The 16,842-nt window shown below is 43.9% G+C and overlaps 1 protein-coding gene across 1 annotated transcript; it reads left to right on the forward strand.

Moving 5' to 3' along the window:
* The first annotated feature begins 387 nt into the window (after positions 1 to 387).
* On the forward strand, positions 388 to 16,310 carry arhgef11 (Rho guanine nucleotide exchange factor (GEF) 11). Its single transcript, XM_070929711.1, has 42 exons — positions 388 to 689; positions 2,592 to 2,606; positions 2,931 to 3,022; positions 3,126 to 3,230; positions 3,550 to 3,599; positions 3,692 to 3,749; positions 3,860 to 4,059; positions 4,212 to 4,283; positions 4,460 to 4,567; positions 4,857 to 4,905; positions 5,225 to 5,262; positions 5,398 to 5,490; positions 5,957 to 6,025; positions 6,145 to 6,249; positions 6,466 to 6,564; positions 6,693 to 6,735; positions 6,844 to 6,940; positions 7,118 to 7,240; positions 7,866 to 7,889; positions 8,077 to 8,203; positions 8,728 to 8,821; positions 9,242 to 9,271; positions 9,452 to 9,581; positions 9,706 to 9,912; positions 10,180 to 10,227; positions 10,522 to 10,670; positions 10,803 to 10,943; positions 11,616 to 11,692; positions 11,805 to 11,930; positions 12,117 to 12,234; positions 12,335 to 12,483; positions 12,626 to 12,701; positions 12,804 to 12,986; positions 13,095 to 13,176; positions 13,306 to 13,386; positions 13,482 to 13,537; positions 13,664 to 13,816; positions 14,107 to 14,340; positions 14,820 to 14,930; positions 15,088 to 15,395; positions 16,026 to 16,158; positions 16,261 to 16,310. The coding sequence occupies exons 1-42, from the start codon at positions 655 to 657 to the stop codon at positions 16,308 to 16,310; spliced, it is 4,338 nt and encodes a 1,445-aa protein (XP_070785812.1). The 5' UTR covers positions 388 to 654.
* The last annotated feature ends 532 nt before the right edge of the window (positions 16,311 to 16,842 follow it).

Below are 16,842 nucleotides of genomic sequence, written 5' to 3' on the forward strand. Positions count from 1 at the left end.
GTATGACTGAGAAACGAGCGGCATCATGGTGGTGTTTAGCTTGTATGGTGGTATTTAGGTTGGCACAGCTGTTAAGAACCCCACATGTAAACAAGTCTGACTGCGTGTAAGCTTTTGGTGATTTATTTCGCTGCAGGCCACTAAATATCATTTAACATAATGCTGTGCTTTTATCTGGACACTAAAAGGCATGGGAGTTGTTGTCCTCCTGGAGCATAGCGAGACATATCAGCCATTCATTCATGATTGATGACCTGTGAGGAAGCAGACTGTCCTTTATCCATTTTCCACTACAGCTTAACCACTGCATCAAGCCACTAACAGCCTCTGTTATAGTGTTTATTTTTAACCACTAATGTAGCCCAGTGAAGAGAGATACTGGAGAGATTTGAGTGTTAGTTTTAGCAGCACTTTCTTTTTAAAGTCCCACTGACACTTAACTGGAACCACTGGGGTGGATGGGAACATGAGGAGCACTCTGTCTGATCTGAACCAGCTTCCAAGTAGCTTGAAGATCTGATCAAAGCACAACAGAGAGCCCCATTGTGTGGACTGAAAACTGAAGAGGAAAGAGATGTTGATGATGATAAAAGAGGCCCAGTGACAGTGTTGATCCCGCACCAGGAAGCAGAGGAGTGTCATAAGGCTGCAGACATGAGTCTCCGCCAACCCACCTCTACACTGGACAGGTATGAGCCTCACATCCACGAGACTGTTTCTGTGGTTAAGGATACATCTCAACGCCTTGCTCAAAAATGTAGTACTCCCAGATCAGCCAATCAATGTGTCTTTATCTGACTGAGGTCCAGTTTGGCCACAGGAAAAACAAGTCAGACTGGCTGTTTACTGGGAGGTCATACAGCTGCTCTCTGGAACAAGGAGAGAGGTCAAAATACTCTATGCATGAACATAGTAGCAGCCTGACAATACTTTCTCGAAACAAAAGATTTTGCAATAATGTTTAGATTGTTTGTTAGGGGTGGTGGGGTAACACGAATCGGAACTCTTACCTGCTATGATTCTGAATGAATTCACAAATGCCTAAAATCAAATTTTATACGCTTTAAATAAAGTTTGTTGAAGGAACGAAAAAAGCGGAACTTAACAGCAAGAGCACAGTGCAACACCCGGACGACTTACAGCGCGCACACGCCAGACTTCTCTTGTAGTTCATCTTCAAAAAAAAAATAGGCAAGCGTTTTGTCGCAGTAGCTAAATAATTAGCTTTGCATGACGAAAGTGAAGTATTTTTGTGGATACTTTGTACTTCATCTCCCATATACCGGCTAACGTTAGCTAACTCCAGCACTAACCAACGACAAACGTACACTTTCATTTCATTGGTTAGTCAATGTTAGACAGAAGCATAACCAGTTAGCTTAACTGCCAGTTATGTTGCATTTCAGTTTGCTATTTATTCAATCGAGAATTCTGAGTCCAATCGGGACATTAAGGATCTGAATCAAATTAGGATTCCCAAAGATTCCCATTCCTACTGTTTGTATTGAGTTTCAGTGCCTATTTGCTGCTTGAGTCTTCACCTGCTGTGTCTAGCTTTTTCCCGCTGCTAAAACTTGATGTATTGTAGTTCATCCTGTTTGTTACTGTCAGTCATCATCACACTCACCATGTAGCCCTACACTGTGTTTCTGTGATCATGTTAGAAGCATCTGTGCCTTGATCATGTGTCTTTCCTGTTTCTCCTGCTGTCAACCTTTTTTTTCCTGTCTGTGTGTGTGTGTGTGTGTGTGTGTGTGTGTGTGTGTGTGTTCTTGTGCACGTTCCTACTACTGTGTCTGGGTGTGTCATGTGACAGCAGGGCAGCCAATAAGAAAAACGCCCACCTGTTCAGGTAGGACAGCTGTCCGGTGAGAGCTTATGTCGGGGTTTTTGGGGTTAATGACACCTATGGATTGTACAGCTGTGGCAGCAGATTTCAGGGCGCTTAGGCTTGACGTGGCAGTGTAGGTGGCGTTAGCAACAGTTGCACATATTGAGATTTGATAAGACTGGCTACATATTGCTTGTTTTGTCGGATAAAAAAGTCCAAACCCCAAAAACTATTGAATATGAGGGGAAAATCCACACATTTAAGAATGTAGGAGCAGCGAAAGTTTGGCGATTTTCCTTTCCTTCAATTGACATTAGAGATTACTCAAGTGTATAATTTATTTTCTATTATTTTATACAATACATGTAGCCCTTATTTGACTTATTGTTTCAGCACCAATTGGCTCTACAGGTACAGTAGCTCACTATTTCCAGGTGTTAGTAAATCACAACAAATCTATCTGGATGGATTAATAATTTTCACTTTGTTTTGGGGTGAGTTGTCCCTTTAAGCCAGCCAGTCATTGGACCTCTGGAGTAATACCAAATCACTTGTCACTGTGTCCTTGTGCCCTTAAATAAATATATTCTTGTAAGTCAAGGCTGCTCTCAGTGTTTACAATCTGTAAGAGTATGAAGGGCGTTGGGATGGTTTGAACTCATGGTCAGTTTCTCTGTGTCTTCATTCTTCTCTCTCTTTTCTCTGTCCCTTTTCCCCCTTTTCTGCCTTTTCCATCTTTTCTGTCATGCTTCGCTTTCAGCCCTTTTGCTGCTTGGTGAGTTTTCCCGTCGACTGCTTTCTTGTTGCTTCTCATGCTATTCATATTCTCACTCTTCTCTACCCCGCATATCTAACCATGCACCTCCCTTGAATGTGACCTCCCTCTCTCCTCTTTACGTTGCTCTTTGTTTAATTGTAAGCTTCCCCTCTTTCTCACTTTTTATTCATCTCCCCTTCAATGATTCTCCCTCTCTTCATTTAACTCCTCCCTTCAGATCTCCCCTCTCCCAGTCCAATCAGCCCTTGCAGAGCGTTTTCTAAGTCACCCTGTTTAGTTTTGTTTCATGCTAAGCCTCTCTTTCTCTCATGTCTCAAACAGGCTCAGCAGTCTGACCATCGGGGACTCTGAGCGCAAATCCTCCGCCACCCAGCAGAGGGAGCCGACGAGTGACTTCCCTGCTGAGAGTACGGGTAATTGCGACTTCCTCCGCTGATTTATGTATTTGTTTAGGATCGATTTAGAATTTCACTTTATTGAATATCCCCCAAACATCCGTTTGCCCTCCTCTCCTAGGTCCTGGTCTTGTCCAGAGATGTGTGGTGGTGCAGAAGGACCAGCTCGGTTTCGGCTTCACAGTGTGTGGAGAGAGAGTCAAGCTTGTGCAGAATGTCCGACCAGGTGAGACACGTGCACAGCTGATGTGTTGATGTTATCATAATGCTGGTTGTGTTATTTTACACACAGATCCTCCAACAAACTGCCATGAAAAGTTTTGATGAAATTATATATTTAAACCTGTGATACAGTGTTCATATACAGAATTTAAAAACTTAATTAACGCAACTACACATTTTATGCATTTTATTTTATTATTATTCAAATATAATATGACCTTGATGATAGATAAGTTGTCTGTAGTAGCACACATGACATCTGAGTTAAAACTGTTTTCTTTCTCTACCTGAGCTTTGCTGTACACCTCTACTCATCTTTACAGGTGGTGCAGCAGTCAAGGCTGGGGTCCAAGAGGGGGACCGAATCATAAAGGTTTTTACTACTTTCCTCCTCAGACATTAATCTGAGAGTTATTGGTGTCTTCCTGTTTATAGTGTTGCTGATTTTCCTTCTCCCTCTGTCAGGTGAACGGCTCGTTGGTGTCCTCCATGTCCCATCAGGAGGTGGTAAAGCTCATCAAATGTGAGTTTGAAATAAGTGTAAAGATTGTTGTGTGTCTTTGCTTTAATGTTTGGTCTTTTTCCAGTATTTATCTGATTCCATCACCTTTGTTTTTCTTCATCATCCCATAGCTGGAACGTACGTAGCTCTGACACTACAAGGACCGCCCCCTTCAGCCGCCTCTTTGCCCTTAGAGCCCCTCCTCACTGACCTCACACCCAATCAAAGAACGTCTCTGGGTGGGGAGGCTCCACCCACTCCACCTCCACCCTTGCCCTCTGGACTGAGTAGCACCCCTTCCCAAAGAATCACCGGACCCAAACCACTACAGGTGAGTGAAATTATATTAAGGATATTAACTAGTGGACACTGAATTTCCAGCTGGTATCATGTTGCATCAGTACTGAGTGAAACAAATGTAAAGATTTAAAATACTTCATCATCAAAATGATTTACAATTTCTGTTGTAAATGTGTTTTTTAGGACCCAGAAGTACAGAAACATGCCACTCAGATACTCAGGAAAATGCTGGAGCAGGAAGAGGCTGAACTGCAGGTACACACACTAACAAATACACTGTCCCAGTATTTCAAAATGTGCTTGGCACTGAAAGCCTACACGCTGTAAGGATCAATAATGTCTCACATTGTCATATGCTGTAGTTCTCTACACAACGAGCACGTATTACAGCTAAAATCTGCTGTTGATAATCAGACCTGACCAATTTACAGGACTTGCTGGAGGAGCAGTTGAGGAATCCGACGCCGTCACTGGAGGAGCGGATTGAACGTGCCAAGAGGAGAGCTCACCAAGTCAGAGTCAAGATTCAGCAAGATCTGGTGAGGAGACGTGACTCTTTTATGTGTTTTTTACAGGCTTTATATATTCACTGAAAACCTCTAAATATATGTATTTATAAGTGCAACCATTGTTCTGATTACAGCATCAGATTTTTAATTGAGACAGAGTCAAAGGGTTTTAAATCCAAATATATATGTCAGTGTTGTGTTTGTGGCCTCTTCTGCTGCCCCCTTCTGGCCCCAAAAAATCCATTAGTCCACCTTTAACGAAGACATGGATAATTTTACATTTTAAAATGTTTTACTGATGCTTATTCTGCTTCTCCAGGACGGAACGCGATCAGACTCTGCCACAAGCTACGTCATCGCAGGAGAAGGTTTGTATCTCTCTTTCTTTTACCTATTTCATTTAATCAGTGCTACAAAGATTCACACTGGGTCCAATGTTTAACATGTTCCTGATTTAATTAGTACATATCATATAGATATGAGTTTTTCTGTACTCCCCATAAAGGTTTTAATAATTAAATTCCTGTAAGGAATAATAACACATTCTTGAAAGTAGCTTAAAATGAGTCTTCTGTTGTGGAGGACAGTGTCCAAGTTCAGGTGTTACTTACCTCTGTTGCCATATGCACTAAAATGTAACCTTTTCTAATAGTATAAGTGGTTTGAAACTGCTCTGTGCTTTGGCAGGTCGACTATCAATAGACTCGAGCGAAGGGGACATGGAGGTAGGCTGCACAGTCTTGTCTTCTCATAAACTGGTGAGATTGTATGTTTGTGTATGTGATGGTCCCACTCATCCCGTCCCCTTCGTCCTCCCTCCCTCCCTCCCTCCCGCTCCTCCTCCTCCTCCTCCCCCCCAGGCCTTTGAGAGTCCCCACTCCTCCCCCTCATCCTCCTTCAGGACCCCCAAACACCGACGGCAGAACTCCGACACACACACCCTGTCTGATTCGGTGAGATGGACACACGCACTTGCATTCACTTTAAGATCGATGTCCCCGGTAATAAGATCGTCACATGCAGTGGAAACACGTATATGATCACAAGCTCCCTCCTGCTGAGGTTATGAAGGAACTCTGAGTCGACTAAGTCAGTTAATGTCTATATTCAGTCAACGCAAAGACGAGGCCTGCATCACCGGCTGCATATTTGTGTTGTTGTATCATTTACCGTGCCATTCTGAACCTCCAGGACAAACATCACTCTCCTACCTTTAGATGTATTTCTGTTATTTCCTCTTCATCTCTTCCTCTCCATTTCTGTCATGTACCTCTATGACTTGCAAAGCTGTTTAAAATGTAAGAGACAAGCAGTGGAACTGAAAAGAGAGTGTGTGTGTGTGTGTGTGTGTGTGTGTGTGTGTGTGTGTGTGTGTGTGTGTGTGTGTGTGTGTGTGTGTGTGTGTGTGTGTGTTCAAAGGGCGGTAAGACCCAGATCATCGGCCCTGAGGAAGAGGATGAAGAAGATGACGGCTATGCATTTAATGAGGTGAGAAGGACATCTGGTGGGACTCTAATCTTTGTATTTTTTGCCGCCTCTGTATTTCCTTCCCTGCATCTCGCTGTTCCCTCCATCTAAACAACTGGTCATATTTTTCTGGCTCTCAGATGGACGGTCCGTTCCAGGACATTGAGATGTTGAAGTCACGACCGGCGCACATGGCTGTTTTCATGAGATACGTCTTCACCCAGCTCCTGGACCCCAACCCCCTGGTCAGCCTATTATATTTGATGTTCGATTTGAACAAATGCAATAAAACAAAGTGTTGTGTTTGTCTCTCAGTCAGTCTTGTGTTTTCTTTGGGACTGACTTCTTATAAATGTGGTAATCTAAGAATTTAAATGTATTCTGCTGTTTTTGGATGACATTTTCCATGTGTATGTCTGGGTTAGCTTGCTCACATTCATGGTTATGTGTGTCTACAACAGCTGTTTTACCTGTCGGTGGAGGCCTACCTGGGCTCCAGTCCTAAAGACGCCCGCGCACTTGCACCTCAGATCTGCTCCCATTTCCTGGACCCAGATGCAGTATGTAGCAACATGTCATAATGGTTCTATACTTACATTCCTTTATCTGTTATATCCCAGTATTGGCTGCTAATGTGCACCTGCTGTTATTACTGTAACTACAGTACAGCTTCTTTTTTTTCTTTTAGCCCCTGAAAATCAAAGTACGAGAGGAGTATCTCACAGATATAGGTAAGACAACTAAAAGCCAGTCGATTTGAATCGTGTCTGGTAATTCAAAAGTTGAGCCACATGGCTGTAATGATTACGTTACCCGCTGACATAATGTTGTCCCCTCAGAAAGTCGACTTCATGCCCAGGAGGACATCAGAGGACCTCTGTCTGAGCTGCAGCAGCAAGTGCTGCCGGATATCCAGGACCAGATACAGGACTACAGGTACATCACTTGTTTTTGTTTTGTTTGTAACATTGATCAACACTAATACCGGGAGTTATTCAGTGAAAGTTAGGCCCTGTGTCCCATTTTGGTTTTCCCATCTTATGGTACATGTCTGCTTTGGCAGAATAATGAACATAAAGGTCAGTTCTAAGCTTGTGTTTCTGTGTCTCATAGGAACAAGCAGATGATGGGTCTTGGCTCTCTGTTTGGAGAAGGAGACCTGCAGCAGCTGGATGGAGACCCGCTGAAAGAGAGACAAGTGGTGGACAGACAGGTCACTGCCCTCTGGGAAATACTGTGAGTCTGTGACTTAACTCAAACACTGCTGTTGTGTCACGTTTTACCTGTAAAATTGCAACGACTTTCAGTTCATGGCGAGGGCACAGGTTCACTCCCCTTTATCTAAATGTCAAACTGGAAAAGAGCAGGTTGTTTTCCTTTTGGAATTTATTAACATATTTAACTCCTATGCAAAAAAAGATAGACCACCCGTTTTTTGGGTGTAAATCCACCTGTTAACTAATTATACTTTGGTTTACTTCAACATGTGGCTCTAATCATGAGGTGAATATTAACACACACACACACACTAAGACTGTTGAGGCAGATTTGCCTAGCAACAGGGTCAGATGTTTGGGGCCCAATAAAATTGTTATTACAAAGCGACAGAAGGAGCTCACCCAAGCTATCATAACAAAGGTCATAACCACAGCCGCAAAAACCTGGAAACCACGTGACATTTACTTCTTCAACTTTATACACACACACAGGCCGATTCCTGTCACATGACTGCTGCACCACAGTCTGCCTCTTACATTGTGGTTTTCACCTGAATGAAGTGGATTTAACATGAAGAATTATACTCTTTGAAAGGAGGAAATTAATCGCCTTTTTATGTCTCTTTTTTGTCTTCCCGCTCCAGATCAAAGCACGAAGAGGACAGAAGGTAAAATAAGCGTCTCGTCTGTTTGAGTGAAATGTAATTTAACAGCAACAGCTGTCTGAGTGATTTGCGTAATGCTTTCTCAACACCTTCTCTTTGTTTGTTTCCCCTCGTGGTCTATTCTCCTCATGTTTCCCTCCACCATGTTTGTCCTGCCCCCCCTCTCCACCCCCTCGCTCCCCTCCCTCAGTTCTCCTCTGGCGTCCGCCGTGCTCCTATACCTGCGTCATTCTGGTATCAAGCTGAGAGACTCCAAGGTCTTCCCTGGTCTGAGCACAGAGAAGGAGAAGTGGCTCCCTTTCTTAAAGACGAAAAAGGTAAGAGCGGCAGCTGCTCAAGGCGGGTTGTAAATGTAAACACGGGCGTCTGCTTTCTGTTTCAAATGGTTTTTCTTTTTTAAATTATGGAAGAACAGCAATATGATTTGTGCTGCATCTCAGTCTGGCTCTCTCCTGCTATACCCCATCTCTTTTTCTTGGTTTGATGAGGTGTACGCTCCGAGTTGCCACTTTGTACATCACTGTGGTACTGAGGTATTTACACACCTAGAGCCCACCCCGTCTGACTTCTCTTTTTAAAGGTGTTTTTCACTGGAGCTTGACCATTTCTGAAATGCTGGAGCTGCATTTCCACATTCAAAGATGCTTAAACCAAATGATTTGTGTTTCTACGTTCAAATGTTAACAAAAAACCTTTTCTTCTAAGCCTTTTAAACGTAACTCTTGAGCAGCACGTTTGGGTGAAGAAAAATAATGTACTGGAAATGAATAGACGTCGATAAATGAGAATGAGGTTTATGCATTGATTAGATGACGTGACTTCATGGTTCCTCTCTCCACAGCTGAGTGGTATCAAGAAAGAGAAAGATGGCGAGGATAAAAAGAGGAATCCCATCCTGAAGTACATCGGCAAACCCCGGACCACGTCCCAGTCCAGTAAATACGAACACACACATTCTTTCATACGTAGAACTGAGGAAGGAAATGAACAAATTAACCTGACATCTAAACCCAGCTCATTGTCAAAATGCTGATATGCTAATACATGCAATAATGTGAGATTTAAAAAAAATTGTTTCATCATCACGCTGCTCTCATGCGTACATTGTCAGTATTTAAAATGCAAAGGTCATTATCAGCTGGCAGCGTTGGTGCACTGGCACACCACATTAGAGGCACGCTAACACAAACGTGATGCTCTCACTCATTGTATTCGTCAGACAGTATTGATTTCTTTCTGTCCTCTGTTTGCCCTTTTATTCTTTTTGCAGGTTTATTTATTGATTTATGGACTTTTCATTGTGTCTTGTTATTCTGATTTCATTGTCTCTTTTTTGGTTCATTCTGGTTTTGTAGCATTCCATGTCCCGTTGTCACCCACCGAAGGTATATATTCTTTGTCACTGCATTTTTGATTTCACTCTTAAGTTAAATTTTGCTTTTCAACATACATACCCTTATTCTTCATGCAATGTATGTAGTTTGAACATCTCTTGTGTTCCACCTCATTGTATGCACATCAACCCTATATCATACTGTGCGGTTAAGTAATATCTGTGTGTGCAGTCCGTCCTGGCAGCGTGAGGAACATCATTCAGCAGTTTGAGAATCACACAGAGACACCGGAGGAGGGAGGTGACGCCGCCGACCCCCAGAGGCTCTCCTCCAGCAGCCTGGGAGAAGACAGCATGGACAGGTAGCTCTGAAGTGCTGCTTAACCTCTTAAACTACATCATCACCTGTAGTATATATTCAGTATGGAGTATACTGACTCATTTAGTAAAATGCTGTATGTTGTCTTTGTGCTCTCTCTCTCGCAGCCCTACGATCTCAGTGCGTCTGGCACGTAGCGAGTCGTTGAAGGCTCAGGGAGAAGGGCGTCGGCGGGGCGTTGTCTCAGGAACGGAGTCTGTCCCCCGCTCTCGTAGTGACGTGGACATGGAGGACTGTGGGGAGGAGAGGGAGGGGCCAGGCCTCAGGCCGCTGCAGCACAGCACCTCGTCATCTGCGTCCAGCAGCTCTGCGCGGTAAAGATTGTTTTCATTATGTTTTTATCGACTTTTGGAAACAGAATCGTCTGAAATTTCTTAGAGATGATACTTGGATACCGACCTCACTTTGCATTCTTCAGGCAGGGTTAAATTAAGGTTAAATTAATTAAATAAGCCTCAAGGAATCAAAACTTTCCCCTGAAAGCTTTAAATCCCAAATAACTCGAACACCCCTGGCGTTACCCCTGGAAGTGTAGGTGCTCACTTCATGCCATCTTTCTCTCCACTCTCTCTCAAACTCAGGTCTCTAGAGAACCCTACACCCCCATACACCCCTCGGTCTAGACGAAGGTGAGTTCCATGTCATCCCCATAGATGATTTGTGATAGTTGATCAGTTTAAAGACAATTATAAATATAAATGAAGATGGCTGACAACTTTCCCACATGCAAAACTCTTGAAGAAGAACTTTCAGTTTCAAGTGTGCCTGTAATGTTAGGTGAACACGAAAGAGATTTTCTTGTTTTGTAATAGCTATGTTAGTATAAAAATGTTTGTCTCTTCATTCATACGCCTACATCCGTCCTCTGCCACGGCCTGTCCATCGCCCCTGACCTGTGTTTATGTGTGTGCGTGACTCTGCAGGAGTGTGGACTCACCGTTGGCCCTGCTGCCGGACGCTGCGGCGCTGGAGGAGGAGGTGTCAGACGGTCAGAACTGGCAGGACACAGTTCCTCCTCAGCTCCTCGCCACGCTCAGTCCGAGGGAGGTGGACAGACAGGCCGTCATCTACGGTACGAGTCAACACACGCAAACATTTTAATATGATTGTAAAATACTTGATACTCAGAAGTAGAAGTAAGAGGTAAGATGGTAGTGCATTGATTGATTATCTCCGTTTGCTCTTCTCTTCTCTTCATCATCAGAGCTGTTCACCACAGAGGTGTCCCACCTGCGGACCTTGAGGGTCCTGGACCAGGTCTTTTTCCAGAAGATGAGGTCTGTGCTGAACTCTGATGAGCTGGCCTGCATCTTCCCCAATCTGCCCCAGGTCTACGAACTCCACGGTGTGTGTGTGTGTGTGTGTGTGTGTGTGTGTGTGTGTGTGTGTGTGTGAGTGTGAGTGTGTGTGAGAGTGTGTGTGTGTCAGGGTTTTTATATGCAAGTATAGAAATAATAGAAAATTAAAGTTTCTGGCACACATTTGAGTGTACATACGGTACATGTATTTACAATAATTACAGGTATAGTTGTGGATTATTATGATCTTGTTTATGGTCATGTAATTAACACCGTTTTAGTATATTTTCAAATTAAGAAAAGAGACTAAGAAGAGTAAGCATTTAAATATGGAAAATTGAGGAACTTTCATGTTGCTGCTTTTTGTTTCTTTTGTTTGCAGAATAAAGTGAGTTGTACTTTGAGTCAACATGTATTCAGGGCTGTATGTTGCTAGGTAAATAATAATAAGTGAAGCAAATATAAAGCAAAGGTCGTAACTGTTATGTGTAATCTCAGCCTGCAGCTTTACTGAGTCAATATGTATTCTGGGCTTTAATTTAGAGCCTGCATGGAAGTATATGGTATTGTATAATATTATCTGCTACTACTCCAGCAGATAGTTTTGTTTTGTACCATATCTTATTGGTAGTATTTTAAATAATTTAACCGATGTCCATCCAAGTTGAGGTCCTTTTTAATGTCGCTCTTAATGTTGCCTCTGCATCACTTCTTTGCAGCGAGTCTGTGCGAGTCGATGAAGAAGCGAAGAGAAACTCCCATCGTTCAGGACATTGGGGACGTTATGCTGGCCAGGGTCGGTGAAATAATCACTGCCATCATTTTATCTCCATTTTCATCTTCTCGTTTCTATTGTAATGTGAACGGTGACATATATTTAGTGTGTTAACAGCGGTGTGTGTTTCTAGTTTGAAGGTGCAGCAGGAGACGAGTTTCAGGAACAAGCATCCCAGCTGTGCAGTCAGCAGTCTCAGGCTCTGGAGCTCATCAAGAACAAACAACGAAAAGACCCTCGCTTCGCTCACATCATCCAGGTACACACACACACACACACACACACACACGTCCATACCTGACAGTTTCTAGTTCGTATTGGTTTGTATGTCATCATATGTATTTAGAAATCTTGTCTGATCCTTCTCTTCTCTGAACGTCTGTCCTTGCCTCCGTAGTGGCGCAGCCTTGTGCTTTATGTGCTTATGTGTTTGACATGTCTTCAGGAGTGTGAAGCGAGTCCTCACTGTCGGAGGCTGCAGCTGAAAGACCTGCTGGTGTCCGAGATGCAGAGACTCACCAAGTACCCCCTGCTGCTAGACAACATCATGAAACACACAGAGGGTGAGGAATCAATGGGTATATTGTATAATAACCATCAACACAGGAAAACCTGCCAAAAAAGTACATTTTTAAAACCGCTATTCTTGTGTTTTTTGTTTAGCCGGCTTGTCGGACCTCCCCTCGCTTCAGCGCGCCCAGGCGTGTTGCCGAGGGATACTGCTGGCTGTCAACGAGGTTGTCAGGGAAACAGAACACCGGCAACGCCTCAGCCAGTACCAGCGCAGGCTGGACGCTGCCCCTCTATTCAAGGTTGTCAAATAGTTTATGCTGGTTAGCTTGTTTTTGTCCTTTCCTTGTCCCTTACTTTCTTGTTTATATTGTAATGAAGGCTGCCATCCATGTCTAATAGGAGCTTTCCTCCTTTTTTACCTAAATGTGTTTTGTCTCACAGAGTCTGGACCTCACCACTAAGAGAATGATCCATGAAGGTCCTCTCACGTGGAAAGTTAGCAAAGATAAGCAGATAGGTCAGTACCTCTGTGTGGATACACGCTGTATTGATTCATACAGTCTCATCAGTTTGTTTTCATACCCTTTAATCATGTGTCTCTGTCCCCCCCCCCCGTCAGAGATTCAAGCCCTGCTGCTGTCAGACTGCCTGGTCCTTCTACAGAGGGGCCCAGACGACCGGCTGCAGCTGAGATATCCATCCCGCTGGCTGGGTGGAGGCGGAGGAGGCAGCGGAGACAGCAAGACCTCCTTCAGCCCTCTGGTGAAGCTGGACTCGCTGCTGGTCCGCTCAGTAGCTACAGGTAGCGGTCACACCCAGGAACGCAAATATTAAAATGATGGCGAATTAGTGCCCTCCTGCTTTTTCTGTGGTCCAGATCAAACGTGTAAATCTTGTGATTCCTCTCCAGACAACAAAGCCCTCTACGTCATCAGCACCACAGAGAGGCAGATCTATGAGCTGGTGGCTGGGACGTCATCAGAGAAAAACACGTACGCTCTTTTCTGTAACTGCTGTTTACCTCAGGAAGGCTTACCAAGCATCAGGGTTCCTCCTCAGCCTCCAGAAACATATCTTTTGCTGCACTGTACGTTTGCTGACTTTTTGTTTTTGCTTTACAGCTGGAAAGATTTACTTGAAAAGACCATGTCATCGGCTGGCGGTTCATCACCCCTGATCAATCATGGATCCATGCCTATATCGTGAGCAAATCCTAGCCTACGAATAATAAGTAAAGGAGTGTTGTTTTCTTGGCCTTGCGTGTGCTTACTGTGTGTTGTGTTTGTATTTTCTATAGTTCCCCCAGTCTACGCAGTGCATCCCCAGTGTCAACTGGCAGCAATGTCTATACAGGTAATGACCACATTATATTCATCAGCTTCAAATAAGTAAACTGTGTGCAGATATTTGAGTTTGATCTTTCTGGCTTACTCACAAAACAAAGGCTTTGACTCATTATTTTACCCTCAAATCTTCCAGACAACTCCATGACGGAGCAGTCAGATTCCATGGAGACTCATTCCTCCAATGACGACATTGTGCTCTCAGCCGACACACCTTCGGACCAATCAGACGCTTTCATCTGTGGTGAAAGAAAAGCAGTCGGTGTGGCAGAGGCGGCTTTACAAGACGGTGAGAAGGAATCCAAAACAACCTGCATCGCTGTTACAGTTAACATGTGACCATCTTATTCATTGTCATTAGTTTATTACCTGTAATGTAACAGGTGTAGTTCAATCCAAGTAGAAGTTTCCTTGTTTTTCTTTTTACTGTATTTATTGTAGGTTTGTCGTTACACAAAAGACAAATCAATTTTGGATCGTTTTTAAGTAATCAGCCAATGATCAACCTTTAGGAATTTCAAAACCAATCAGTTTCTTTTTGCTGTTGTTTGTTGTTGTTGTTTGTTGTTGCCTCTGCAGTTGAAACACTGAGGCACCTCATATTACGAGATTTCGAAGAGGACGGTTGGAGCCACGATTCAGATGACACGCCCACCAACGAGACGTCCAATGAAAGGAACTCGTTCACCGAAAGACAGCGGCCAGAGTCTCTGGAGACTGTCCTCAGCTTCAGCACCAACGAATGGGAGGCTGAGCCTGAAGAGGTTCCGCCCCCAGACGCAGAGCAACCCAGCGTTCAGGTCATAAGGAAAGGTAACGGATCAGATAGAGAGAGGTTTTCAAATAATTATCTTTGATTCTTCAGCAGGGCTGGCTGACCCTTCGAGTTCATTCAATTCTCAGATAATTACAAATTTGAAACCTCAAGACTAATGGTTTCCCTTGAGTTGAATATTTGGTGTTGATTGAACTGAAAGAGATCAGCTGACTTTGCTTTCTGTCTGTTTTTGGATAAAATCTGGGTGTCTTTAACGGCTGCCTTCCTCTGCATGTTTTCTCTGCACTCTGATTCATAATTTTGTTTCTTACAAACTTTATCTTCTCTTTCTCTTCGGTCTGCTTGCTCTTCACAACGACACACTGATCCCACACCTGCTCTTGTCTCAACTTCTCGCCTCACTCTTTTTCACTCTTCTTCTTTCATTCACATTCAAACACCTCCACACACACACACACACACACACACACACACACACACTTTTCTTTGTCACACGTCTATCCTCTGTGCATAGCTGTGGTTGCGGGTCCTTCTTCTTCTTCTTCTGTCCCTGAAGACATCACTGATGATGTCACCCTCCCCTCCAACCAATCATCCAAGCCGAGAGGCAAGGCCACTACGCAGGGTAATGATAATTAAATTGGTCAAGTGCTGTAGTTTTTATCAGACAAGCATGTTCTTTTATTTACATGTGTAATATTTATCGAGATAAATAGGATATAATCTATAATCTTAGATTTCTCACCAGGACGCTTTGTGTTTATCACATGTCTGTGGTCTAGGGAACACTTTCTACTTGGTAATGCCTACAGAGCAGGGAGAGAGCGCCACTGATGACCCCAACGACCCCCCTACCCCCACCGCCAGCCACTTCCCCCAGCTTCTGGAGGAAGTGACATCACCACAGACGCAGCCGGAGGAGGAAACGCCCGCCTGCGGTCTAGAGCCCAACCAATCAGAGGCTATGCAACAGGAACTGGAAGAAGAAACGGGCCAATCGCAGGCTGGGCACCAGAGTCACGTGATCAAAAATGTGGATGAGATTTTCCACACGATTGAGGGGCTGATGAGCAAGTTGCGGCAGCTGAAGGTGAGTTTGTGTTCAGGTGGCTGATGATCTTTTTCTGGGTAGTGATTGCAAAGCGTTTAGACAGCCACAATGAAATAAAGACCAAGTAAAGTTGTTTCGATTTCTTTTTAGTTCTGTTTCGATGCCCGTCCTTTTGCATTCTCTTCTCTTTTTTTCTTTCTCTTAGTGTTTCGTTTATAGTTATAGAGGCTTGTACATATAAATACTGAGAGACGTGGCATACATCGTTTGCAAACAGGTGTTGGGACCCACAAACAGACTGCATCTTGTAACGTTGGGATTTTCTTCTTTCTTATGAGACCATGGCGTCTATTCACCAACCATTAAATTATTCATTCCATTTTTTTTAAATTCAGCCAACAGCAGACATCAGCTTTTTCAGGAAGGGGAGCTAACACTGCAGCCTTGGAGAGGACTGTATGAATGCAGCATACATCAAGTGTGATAAAAACACCGGACTGTAGATTTTCCAACTAAGCCACATAGTGATCCACTGGGCCAAACATTTCTAAGCAGCAGGATATTCTCGTGATTCAACCCACAATGTTTACAATAGTTTGTTGCTAGCACAATTATGTTGATGTGCTACTCATATAATTTTGGCATTTCTGCATCTTCACCCTTTAACAGGAAATAGAGAAGGCCCATCACAAGCTTTTGAAAACCCTCAGAGAGTCATCTGTCAATCAGGAGTCAGAGGACCAACAGTGTCTTTCGGCAACCGTCTCCAGAACACCATCTCTGGATCGCGGCTCAGGAGACGGTGAGGGGGGCACTGAATTTGCATCTTAAACCTTTGGCTGACGATGCAGTTTCCACTCTTTTCTATACTAAGTAATCTCTTTTTTTCCTCCATCCCAACCAGGCAAAGAGGGCAGTCCAGCAGAGCCCAGGATTCAGTCAACTGGATTCTGACGTCGCTGCAGAGTGGATTTACTTGCAGTCACTCACTCTTGATTGTTGGCATACGGACGCACCCATATGTACCCACTGTCAGACTCGGGCACCTCAGCCCCGCCTCCCCTCGCCCCTCGTCCCTGCATGCACTGGCCAGTGGAACAGAGCCCAGGAAGGACCGTGGCTGTTTTATTTTTTTTTGTTTTCTGTTGCCCTGGGATACCAGGAAGCTGGCCGGATTCACCGGGATTTCTGAGGTCAGCACAACCTCTGACTTCTACCAGAGCATGAGGGAGTCCAGAGTGAGGAACAAGTATGAAGGAACAAAAAGGCAGACGACAAGTTGACTGGTGAAGAGAAAGGAAACTGAAAGTGGAATAATGACCAAGTTGGATATTTGTGAAGGAAAATGAGTTGTATGTCTCGCTTTAAAGAGCTGGTTGAAGGAACAGAGCAGAAAAGTGTTGAAATGTTAATTTAAGGAAAAACCAGAGGGACCCATCACCCCTGCACTTTACCCACAATGCATCCCTCTGTCATGTACGTCCTC

This window comes from Enoplosus armatus, chromosome 23 (genome assembly GCF_043641665.1).
Source record: "Enoplosus armatus isolate fEnoArm2 chromosome 23, fEnoArm2.hap1, whole genome shotgun sequence".
Classification (NCBI taxonomy): Eukaryota; Metazoa; Chordata; class Actinopteri; order Centrarchiformes; family Enoplosidae; genus Enoplosus; species Enoplosus armatus.

Coding starts and splice junctions, on each gene's coding strand:
- arhgef11 (XM_070929711.1), top strand. CDS start 655: ATGAGTCTCCGCCAACCCACCTCTACACTGGACAG. Junction 9,272..9,451: donor CCCGTTGTCACCCACCGAAG/GTATATATTCTT, acceptor CTGTGTGTGCAG/TCCGTCCTGGCAGCGTGAGG. Junction 12,235..12,334: donor CATCATGAAACACACAGAGG/GTGAGGAATCAA, acceptor TTTTTTGTTTAG/CCGGCTTGTCGGACCTCCCC.